Genomic DNA, 10420 nt, shown 5'->3' with positions numbered 1-10420 from the left:
TTTTAATAATATTATTAATGGTAATAGAACTTTTATAAACTTTGGGAACGATGGCAGTAGCAAATTTTCATCTAACATACTCTCTCCGTCCATAAAAGAATGTAATTCTCACTTTTCCAAACAGTTTGAATTTTGACTAAATTTATATAAAAAGTACAAACATTTATAACACAAAGTAAATATCATTGGATTATAGAATATATTTTATAATAAATTTATTTGGAGACATAAATGTTAATACTATTTCCTATAAATTTGATCAAACTTGAGCTTCTTTTACTGGCACACATCTCATAATTGCATTTTTTTCGTGGACAGAGATAGTATCATTTTAAAAATGATCCTATATAATATGCAGGAAATTGTGTGTTCTAAAAAATAATGCATGGAAATTGTTTCTGTGAGCTCTATTCTTTATCATACATGTCCTCCTTCAGTCCTCCATATACCTTTTTTTCCAATCATTTTTCTGTGTCATATATTCTTGGTCATCAGGAAACCAGCATCAACTACAATTCAAAGACGTTATAAAAGAAGCTACAATTCAAAGACTAAGAAACGAATCAGCACAGGACCAAAAAGATGGCACCAAAAGGTCACTGGGAATTAGATTTTAGCCTAAGAATAAAGCAAACAGCAAGGTATTCATCAAGAATAAAGTGATGTGGATATGCAAAAGGATCAGCAGATAGATGAGGAGAAACAACAAAAACCAAAACCGAAACCGAAAGCAAGAATAACGCAAATGATTGCAAGCCAAATTCGTATTGGATTATAAAAAGGAGCGCATGCAAAGAAGCTCGGATCATCCATGCATCTTTTTTATACCCTTGAGAGAGAAAGATTGCAGGATGATCGATCCATCCAGCCTTCTAACATCGAGACCGAACGAACATTCCAACCGATCCAGAGGACATTCAGCTGATAGAAAGATAAAGGAGGGTACTAATAATGAACCTTAAAGATCATTCCTTGTGCACTTTGCATGACGATCGAGCAACTTTATATATTCATCGGAATCACAAGCGATTAGGACCCCTTTTTTCCCCCTATTATTCTCCCTCAAAGAGAATCCAATTCTAACAATGATAGGTTCAACAGTATTTCCAATTTGGCATCTTTTACATGCATTGGCATTATTTGGATGCACTTGCAAGCTAGTAGAAAGTGGTAGTAGTTTTCATCTTAGAAATTCACATAATCCCACTTCTATCTTTGTTATAGATTTTGGTAATTATGAAATATAAAGGCAAAAAGTACACGTCTTCCATATGTTCCTTTGGTTGTGACTATAGATGGTCAAATGAGCCGCCCTGCTAAGGTACGACCTGTTAGGCATCGGGCTGACATGACACAACTAGCTTAGTGGGCCGTTCCGTGCCCATCCATAGGCTTCTCGTCAGGCACAGACATGACCCTTTAAGGCTCGAGCTGACGATCTTGACGTGTTCTGCTTGCGTGCTATAATTTTGAGAGGTCACGCATCGTCATTGCTCGTGTGACCAACGAAGCGCCTCCCCTACCAACCGCGTTGCTAAATATGATCATCCATCCGAGCCTCGGCATGCAACCGCAAGTGAGACCGCGCTTTGAATTGCTGCTTCTAGGTGGCGGAGGACAGTAGCGGTTGTGGATTCCATGAGGGGCGAACAATGGTGGAGGTCGAGAGGGAAGGGAGGAACGTGAGTGAGGGGAGTCACCGACGGACATCAGGCGTGAGCGGTGGGGGGTGCCTACAGGTGGCTATTGAGCACTAGGGTTCAAGAATTGCAAGAGATTTTATTATCTTAGTAGGGTAGAGATTAAAAAAAGATCAAGCTGACACCGAGGGAGCGACCTAGGAATGGCCCTCCCATCGGATCAGGCCGACACATGCACAACAACCATCAGAATGTGTTATGCCGCGGCTGGGCCTAAACGGCGGGCCTTGGGCCATATAGCCATCTATAGTGTTGACTTACTATATATGTTCCTTGTTTTTATGTCACATTATATTCATTATTGCACTAGACAACTTCATGCACTCAATTATTTCATGATGCAACAACCATCATCCTAGATTCGGCTACTTGGGTAAAACCAAAATGAAACTACAATTCGGACCCTTTTGGAGTGAATATAATGGATTGGCACAAGAATTTCTAACAACTTGTTTCGAAAATCAATTGTGGAATTTCAGCCTTTCAAATGAGCTAGCTCTCAGACTCTCACTGACCCAGCTGCAAAATTAAATGTCACTAGTAAATACAGTACCCCACTGAGCTGCACATATCTGTGCTGTAATCCCCACCTGAGCCTTAAAAGAAGGCCTGTCAATTTTCTTCACAGGCAGAAGAATGTTGTGCAGTGAGTAGACAGTGTTAGCCACCACACATTTCACCATCAGGAAATCCAAGGGTTTTGCACATGATCCAAACTAAAGCTAGGATTAGTGGACCTGGATTAATTTTATTTCTGCACAAGTGCCCATACAACAATTGATGACTCAAATAATGCGCAAATTGCGAAATGATAAGAATCTGCTGGGAGTGACAGGGATACATGTGGTGCAAATTAAAACTATTGGGCATGCCTCTGACTCAGTGTTCGTTTACTCTAATCTAATATTTTTTATACTAACTGTGATTTTGCTTCCATTAGTTAGGTTGATGCTTGCTCCCATTGTTCTGGACAAGTTTGACTGCCCAAAAGAAGCTTCCATTATTGGAATAGCTTGAGCACAGCACAGGTGGCAGGAAAATATTGGTGAAGAACTTGCCTTTGCTGGTGTGACCTTCAGTTTTCGTTCTAGTATTTTTCATGGAGAGGCATAAAGAATTTGATAGTAGCAATTCTTCAAGTGAAAACATGGGGAGTATACAAATATTATTGACTATACAGACTTATAATGTTTGCATAAATTTGATCAACCATGGAAACAAGATATTTGTACACCAGAACAAAATGGGGGAATATAATAGACAGTTTTATTAGTTATAAATACTTGTGGATACCATACCAGGGATAAATACAAGCAAAACAAATCATTTCTTTGAATTTACACAAGGTTTTTATTTATATATTCCAGACGGAAAAGAGAATGGGACAGAAGGAATCAAGAGCCATGCTCTACACTCAATTTACAGGATAAAACGCATCGAGTTATATTTCAGAAAGAAAGTATACATAGCATGCAGCATAATGTGTGTGTGTGTTTTCTTTTGAGAATGCGCACAAAAAGAATTAAATGCTTAAACTCGTTTTCTAGCCGATCCCTTTCTCAGAAAACAGGAAAGGAAAGAGGAGAAAGGAACTGAACAAAACACTCATTATTCTAAATATTTTCAATTTCAAATAAAAATAAAATTCTGGGTGGGGACATCCATGGACGCGCTCAGCTCCTGTAGCTCCGGCCCTCTTCTCACCATTGTCCATTGCAGTAGTACAGCTCTGACACACCACACAAGGCCACTGCCCCCCTCTCTCTCTCTCTCTCTGAAACAAGCTTGGATTCCTGACAGTGCAAGCAAAGCAAAGCAAGCAGCAGAAGCTTGGAGGAGTATTTCTGCTGCATCCATCCCCTCACACAGCACCACATGTGAGAGGCATACAGCAAGCTCTCCCCCCCATTGGCCATGCATATCTAGCTCATAGCCTATACTGCCTCTAAACCTTGACATTTCCCCTGTATTTTCCTTACCACTTTGCAGTAGTAGTTTGTAGTAGGCCGCAACCACAAGAAGGTGGTTTCCTTCCAGCAATGGCGGCCATCAAGGTTTGACAAGGCATGAGCTTGCTCCCTCCTTGCCGTCCTGATTAAGCCCCTCGCTGCAACCACAACAAGGTTTGTTTACTCCCTATTCTATTCATTTCTGTTTGTTTCTTTTGCTGTTCCATCTCTTCTTCAGCCTTCACCTTTGTGTTTTTTGTCCCTCCCCCCCTCTTGTTTCTACGCTGTTCTTCTCACAACAAAAGCAAAGAATGTTTAACATACTAGAGCAGGAGTAGAGGTCAAAGGCTGGTCCATGCCTACACAGGGGAAAGCAATACCACACACACCAACCAAGTAGCCAAGCCAAGTAGGAGGAGTGATGTGAATGCAAAGCCTTTGCACAGAGCAGCCACTGTATCTGTAGTATTATCCATCCTCCTCTACCATTCTACTAGTCCTACTACTGCTGATCTTCTTCTGCATGGGCATGGCCATGGTGAGGAGCCCAAGAGACATTGAATTGAAACATAGAGAGTAGGAGTACTAGCAGTAGAGGAGTTAAACCCCCCATCTTGGAGTTTGCAACTGGTATCTTCTTGCAAGATCCCAAGGCCACCGCAAGGTCCACAAACCTCAGCACTTTTTGTTCTCTCACTCTCCCCAAGAATCCCAATCTTTTTCCTTTTTTTTTTCTCTCCCCTTCCTTCTTCACTTTTTGAGCGTCCCAAGGCATGCCAGATTCTTGTTTGCTCATACATCATGAGTTGCTTGGAACCTCCAAGCTGTCTGTCGTCTTTGCATTCACTTCACCTTCATTCCTGCTGAAATTCCTGCTGCGGCTACTTTGTTTTGTTTGTTTCAATTGTTTGTTTGTTTGTGCTGTGTGTGTGTTTGTGCGCGCGCGCCATTGCAGATTTGTTGCAGCGCGGGACAGGAGCTGCTGCGGCGGAGGAAGTGAGCGACAAGGCATGGATCTTTCCGGGACGCAGGGCGAGCTGCCGATGGCAATGCATGCCGGCGGCGGCGGCGGAGGCTCGCCGTACCTGGGGCTGCACCACGGGCACCACGAGCAGCAGCATAACCATGGCGCGAACGGCCGGCACATGTCGCCGCCGGACGTGGTGGCGGAGGAGGCCAAGAACCGGCAGCTGGCGGTGGTGCCCGTGAGCGGCGCAGGAGGAGGCGGGGGAGCAGGGGTGAGGTACCGCGAGTGCCTGAAGAACCACGCGGCGGCCATCGGCGGGAGCGCGACGGACGGGTGCGGCGAGTTCATGCCCGCGGGCGAGGAAGGGTCGCTGGACGCGCTCCGGTGCTCGGCGTGCGGGTGCCACCGCAACTTCCACCGCAAGGAGCCGCCGGGTGGGGGCGGAGGCGGCGACGCGCGGCAGCTGCACGGGCACGGGCACCACCACCACCACCACCATCCACTGAGCCCGCTGAGCCCGCTGGCCGCGGCGCACCACCACCGGGGGCTGCTGGTGGCGGCGCTGCCCCCGGCGCCGACGCGCATGGTGATGCCGCTGAGCGCCATGCACCATCAGCAGCAGCACCACAACAGCTCGGCGTCCGCGGAGTCCGACGACGCGCACAACGCGCCGGGACATGCGCACGGGCAGCAGCAGGGCCCGCCGGCCCGGAAGCGGTTCCGGACCAAGTTCACGGCGGAGCAGAAGGCCCGCATGCTGGGTTTCGCGGAGGAGGCCGGGTGGCGGCTGCAGAAGCTGGACGACGCGGCGGTGCAGCGCTTCTGCCAGGAGGTGGGCGTGAAGCGGCGCGTGCTCAAGGTGTGGATGCACAACAACAAGCACACCCTGGCGCGGCGCGGCCACGACGGCGTTGGCGACCCGCAGCAGCAGGGGCCGCACGGCGGCCAGCTCGGCATGCCGCTCCCGGAGCCCGGCGGGCCCGGACGGAGCCCCAGCCGGAGCCCGCCGCCGCAGCTGCGGCTGGAGTGACCGACCAACCAATCAACCAACCAATGTTTTTTCAGGACTGGACCTGGACGACATTGATCAAGAGTCTAATGCTGATTGAATTCACTGATGACGATTGACGACGACGACGACGGCGGCGGCCACTTCACCCTTGCATAGGAAGCTGTTTCTTTGCTAATCTGCTGCTGATCTCATCAATCTAGCTATAGCTTAGCTGCATTGCATTCCACATTTCCACTGTTCCATCCATCCATATCCATCAACCAAACTACTGATGCTGAGTCTCCATGGATTTCTGTTTCTTCTTCTTCTTCTTCTTGATTTCTGTAGCTGCTCTTGTTCTTGGTGCCCCCTGACTTGCTAGTGCTAGTGCTTGAGTGACTGGTAGGGTGTGGGAGGTGAGACTGAGAATCACTCACTCTCCCGCTCTCATGTCATGTGTTGTTCCTTTCATCATGCTCCTGTTGTTGTTGTTGTTGTTGCGGTGGTGTTTCTCTAGTGATTTAGTCAGTCAGCCAGTGAGTGAGTACTAGTGATTGATCAGCACCTGTTGCTGATGATCTGATATGCCTGCCTGCCTGCCTGCTGTGCATGGTTGTTAGTGTTACTTAATATTAGCAGGTCTGTAACTGAAAGAATCTAGTAATTTATGACCGGATTAGGCTAATGATTGGTGAGAGAGACGGTGATGCAAATGCTATGCAATCTGGGGGAGGACTCGGGAGCCTGAATTATTGGTGGTGCTGGCTGCTGCTGCTGCTGGGGCCTGGAGGGAAGATGTGGGCGTGCAGGGGGGCAGGGGAGCATGTGGCGAGCGGCGAGGCGATCCCAAAATGGATAGCCACTTAATGCCGTGCTGTCTGTGCTGCGTTGTACCACTGTACTACTGGTGTGTGTGTGTGTGTGTGCAACCAGCAACCTGCCTGTAATGCAGCAAGATCTGCCGTGCAGTGGACACTAGCTAGAAGCAGCATTATTGATAGTGCTTTCGATTTGATTTGGCTTTGGTTTGGGGGAGCTGGAGCTCAACCCTCTGGCTGGTTGGCCACCAGCTGAGACTGAATTTCCAGGGGTTTTCTCACAGTCACAGATTTTTCACGCCTCATTTCAATATTGCTTTCATCAGACAAAAAGAAAGAACTTTGTTTTTTTTTTCCCGTTTCAGTTCCTCCTTTTTCCTACCTCTTGTCTCAAGGAAGGGAAGCAAGAAAGAACAAGTTTACATTTCTGATTCCTCACCAATGAGCAGAATCTCTGCGCCTGAGGAAAAAACCCCCAAACTCTCAAGTAGTGCAGCTTCTGAAGGGAGCAGCAACACATGCATCATGCATGCATGGGCAAGAACCATGGAGTAGTATCAGTACTGGGTGGGTACAGGTAGAGGTAGAGCAGGTGAGGTCCAGTTTATTTAGATCTGAATCGGCTGCCTGATTGGCCACTGGATGGTTATGGAGGACCCCATCTGGTGGTGTGGTTTTATTTGCCAGTTTGCCTGGCAATAATCTGAATCCAGAATGTCTTTGGGCCCCTGCAAGTCTGCAACTGCAATGCATGCATGCCTTGGCCTTGGCCTTGCCCACCCTCTCCCTCCCTCCTCCATCAGCCATCACCTGAGATCAGACTAGGAGCTAGTGTTCATAACTTCATATCACAGCACACACACAGTGCTGCTCCAGCTCCAGTCCAAACTTATCCAATCTTCCTCCATCTTATGATCTATCTAATCTGATGTAGGAGCAGTAGACTACTCCCACTCTCCCAGCAAAGCAAAGAAAAGCACCGATGCCTGTGCTGGTGCTGTGCTGCGCCGTGTTGTCATTTGTCAAGCTCTCGCTTCTGGAGCAGGAGCACCGATGCCAACGGCAAAAAAGGCCAGGGATTAAAGGGAAGCTACTGCTGCCCTGCACCAGCCTAGCTACAGTGTCGTGTATGCATGGTTGCCGCTTGCCGGCCTGGCTGGCGATCCATGGTGAGGGCCGAGCACAGCCACAGCCACAGGGAACTCCCAACGTGCTCCATCGTGCTGTCTGAAGGCAGCTGGGCAAGCATGCTTTTAATCATGGCGACGCTGAACGGAGGTTGGTGACGAGCGACTGCCGAGTGCCGACGAGACGAGACGAGACGAGACGGCATGCTAGTGCAGTGCAATAGTAGTGCTAGCGCAGCGCAGTAGCATTTGCTCTCGCACGACGGAAATGAGTGACTTTTACAGACGACACTAGCGAACAACACATACGGAATCTGTACGGTGTTTCCCTAAATAAGTACTATGTCGTAGGCGCGCGGCCACAGTCTTTATTTATTTTGTTATTCATATATCCTAATAAATGGGGGTCAAGAAAATACTAGTAAGCATGCAGTCAAGCGTTATGAAAAGTGAAAATCGGTTTTCTTAAAAGTAGAGTAACAACCTTTCAAACGCTGGAGATTTGCCTGCTCAGGCAGGGTCTCATTTTTTTTTTGTTGAGTGGGTCGCTTTAGAATTGCGTTGGAGTTAAACCTAAACAAGGCTGTCAAATTTGCTAGTGTTTGGTTCACTTGGGGTAGTGTTAGACACGAATTACAGTAACACCCAGACCAAAACTCAGCCTAGCCAACTTTCTTAGGTCAACCTCGTGTACAATGTGTTAGCACACGAACACTCCACCCCGTGTCTTTAGCGATGAGCACTATACCCAAGACACATTATCAGAGAAGCTTTGTCAGGAGCGCTATATGTAAGACACACCGATCATGGTCCCGTGAAACTAAAAATCACAATTTGATTTTTTTCATGATTGAATGTGTTTCTTGTGAGATTTTTTCTTTTGACAACCGTACCTTGAGACACATTTTTCATTAAGAGGAAGTAGAGTTTTGAAAAAGTACAAATGACTTGTATGTAATCTTAGGATTACCACGACGGTCCCAAAGATACAATGAGCACCAAAAGAAAAGCGGAGGAAAAAGGACCCTTAACCACAACACCCTAAGAGACTGAACATATGACAAAAAAAAAGACATCAACAGAGTGGTAGCCTATAGAACAGTCAGTGGCGGAGCCAGAAATTATACATAGGGGAGGCCAACCAAAAAATTCAACTAATCAAAATTGAGCATAATTAGTGACCATTTAGCTTAATTCATCAACTTGATATAGGTGCTCACACTATATGTATTTTAGGATCAAATGTGTTATTATTTTGGTGGTAGACGATAAACCCTTAATAGCAAGATGTTTGAGATAATTTTGTAAATCTTAAGATCTGCATCTCAGTTTTTCTAAGGTGCTTCATTGTATTATCTAGTTATTTGTACTTCCTCCATCTCAAATTATAAATCATTCTAAGAATCTTGGAAAATCAAAGTATCTCAAGTTTGACCAAAATTATATAAAGAATTATAAAAATTTATATCGCAAATAGATATACTACAAAAAAATATAATTAATAAAGAACTTAATGGTACTTAGTTGGTATCATAAATATTGTTATCTTATCATATAAATTTAGTCAAATTTAGGATAATTTGACTCTCCAAATTTTTTAGAATGACATATAATTTAGAATAGAGGAAGTATAATTTTATTATCTAGATGATATTAATAAATATATATGACATCATTGTTATATTTTTCTTTTAATATAAATAAAAATCATTAATTTATAATAGTAAAAAATTTTGTTGACAAATGTTAGGGGGGGCCATGGCCCCAGCCAGCCCCCCCTTGGCTCCGCCACTGAGAGCAGTGAAACTGTAGTAACGAAGCATCCACCTAGGGAAGACAAGACGCGCTTTCAACAGCTGTGGTAGCAAAGCATCTTCTAGAGAGACGATCAAAACAACTTCAACGACAAAGCATCCATCAAGAAAGCTGACACGACTTAATCCACAATACATGCATTAGTATGAGCAATACGTAGAGCCTTGATGGAGAGGTGGCTCATGCAAGTTGCAAGTGCTCAACTAGTTGAGTAGTGGCTTCTCTGGAATTCTGATCTCACAACATTCTCTTTGTTTCTTCCGGATGGTCATCCTGAAATATCAAACAGTGCTTCAAGATCTTGTTGGAACACGTAGGTACAACAGCTGTTCATACGAACTACAGACAGAATGCTCATCATCGTATTATCTATCTCCATGTCCTTTACAACTTTGAGTACTAAAACTAACGATACAGTAAGCCATCCGCTACTACCTAAAATATTTTATAAGACAGGACTCAAACATTAACGGAAGAGTAGAGTTTAAAGGAATTTATTGCATATAAGACATAACATATATTCATATAGCTAAAGATCTGTTTGGGATAGCTCCCCCAACTCCACATCTATCAAGTTTATCTCCGCTCCACGAAAAGTTTGTCAAACACTCTAACTCCACCAAATCCAGACCCACCAAAATAGTGAATCTGAGGGCTAGATTCACTAAAATGGTGGACCTCCTCAAGAGGTGTCACGGGTTACACAAATAATGCTTTGTTCTATTTTCTTTCTTTCCTTTCTTATTCTCATGTCCTTACCAGGCGCCCACACCACCACAGTTGCACCCCATCCTCATCGAAGCTCGCGCCAAATTGGAGCCCCAATCATGCCCTCGTGGCCAGGTGCCGTCGTTGGTCACATGCCTCGACCGTGGCCGCTGGAGCACTGTCCGCGCCGCCCAACCCTGACAAGGCCGCGCCTGCGGGCTCCGACGAGGCCGTGGGACTGCCCACGCCCGGCCCATGCCCAAGCTCCACCACTAGCGAGGCCGCGCCCTCCGCCCTGATGCCATCCACCCCGTGCCCGAGCTCCACCACCGGTGTTGTCATGTC

General features: G+C 46.0%; 1 protein-coding gene across 2 annotated transcripts; it reads left to right on the top strand.

Annotated features, from left to right (window-relative positions):
* On the top strand, positions 3123-6292 carry LOC8083097 (zinc-finger homeodomain protein 3). Of its 2 annotated transcripts, XM_002442978.2 has the most exons (3): positions 3123-3577; positions 3690-3823; positions 4605-6292. In XM_002442978.2, the coding sequence occupies exon 3, from the start codon at positions 4660-4662 to the stop codon at positions 5644-5646; it is 987 nt and encodes a 328-aa protein (XP_002443023.1). In that variant the 5' UTR covers positions 3123-3577; positions 3690-3823; positions 4605-4659; the 3' UTR covers positions 5647-6292. The 2 variants fall into 2 exon arrangements, with proteins under 2 accessions (XP_002443023.1, XP_021321592.1); XM_021465917.1 differs by lacking the exons at positions 3123-3577; positions 3690-3823 and adding an exon at positions 3830-4313.

The sequence above is a fragment of the Sorghum bicolor genome, chromosome 8 (assembly GCF_000003195.3).
Source record: "Sorghum bicolor cultivar BTx623 chromosome 8, Sorghum_bicolor_NCBIv3, whole genome shotgun sequence".
Classification (NCBI taxonomy): Eukaryota; Viridiplantae; Streptophyta; class Magnoliopsida; order Poales; family Poaceae; genus Sorghum; species Sorghum bicolor.
This window is presented reverse-complemented; position numbering and strand designations above follow the sequence as displayed.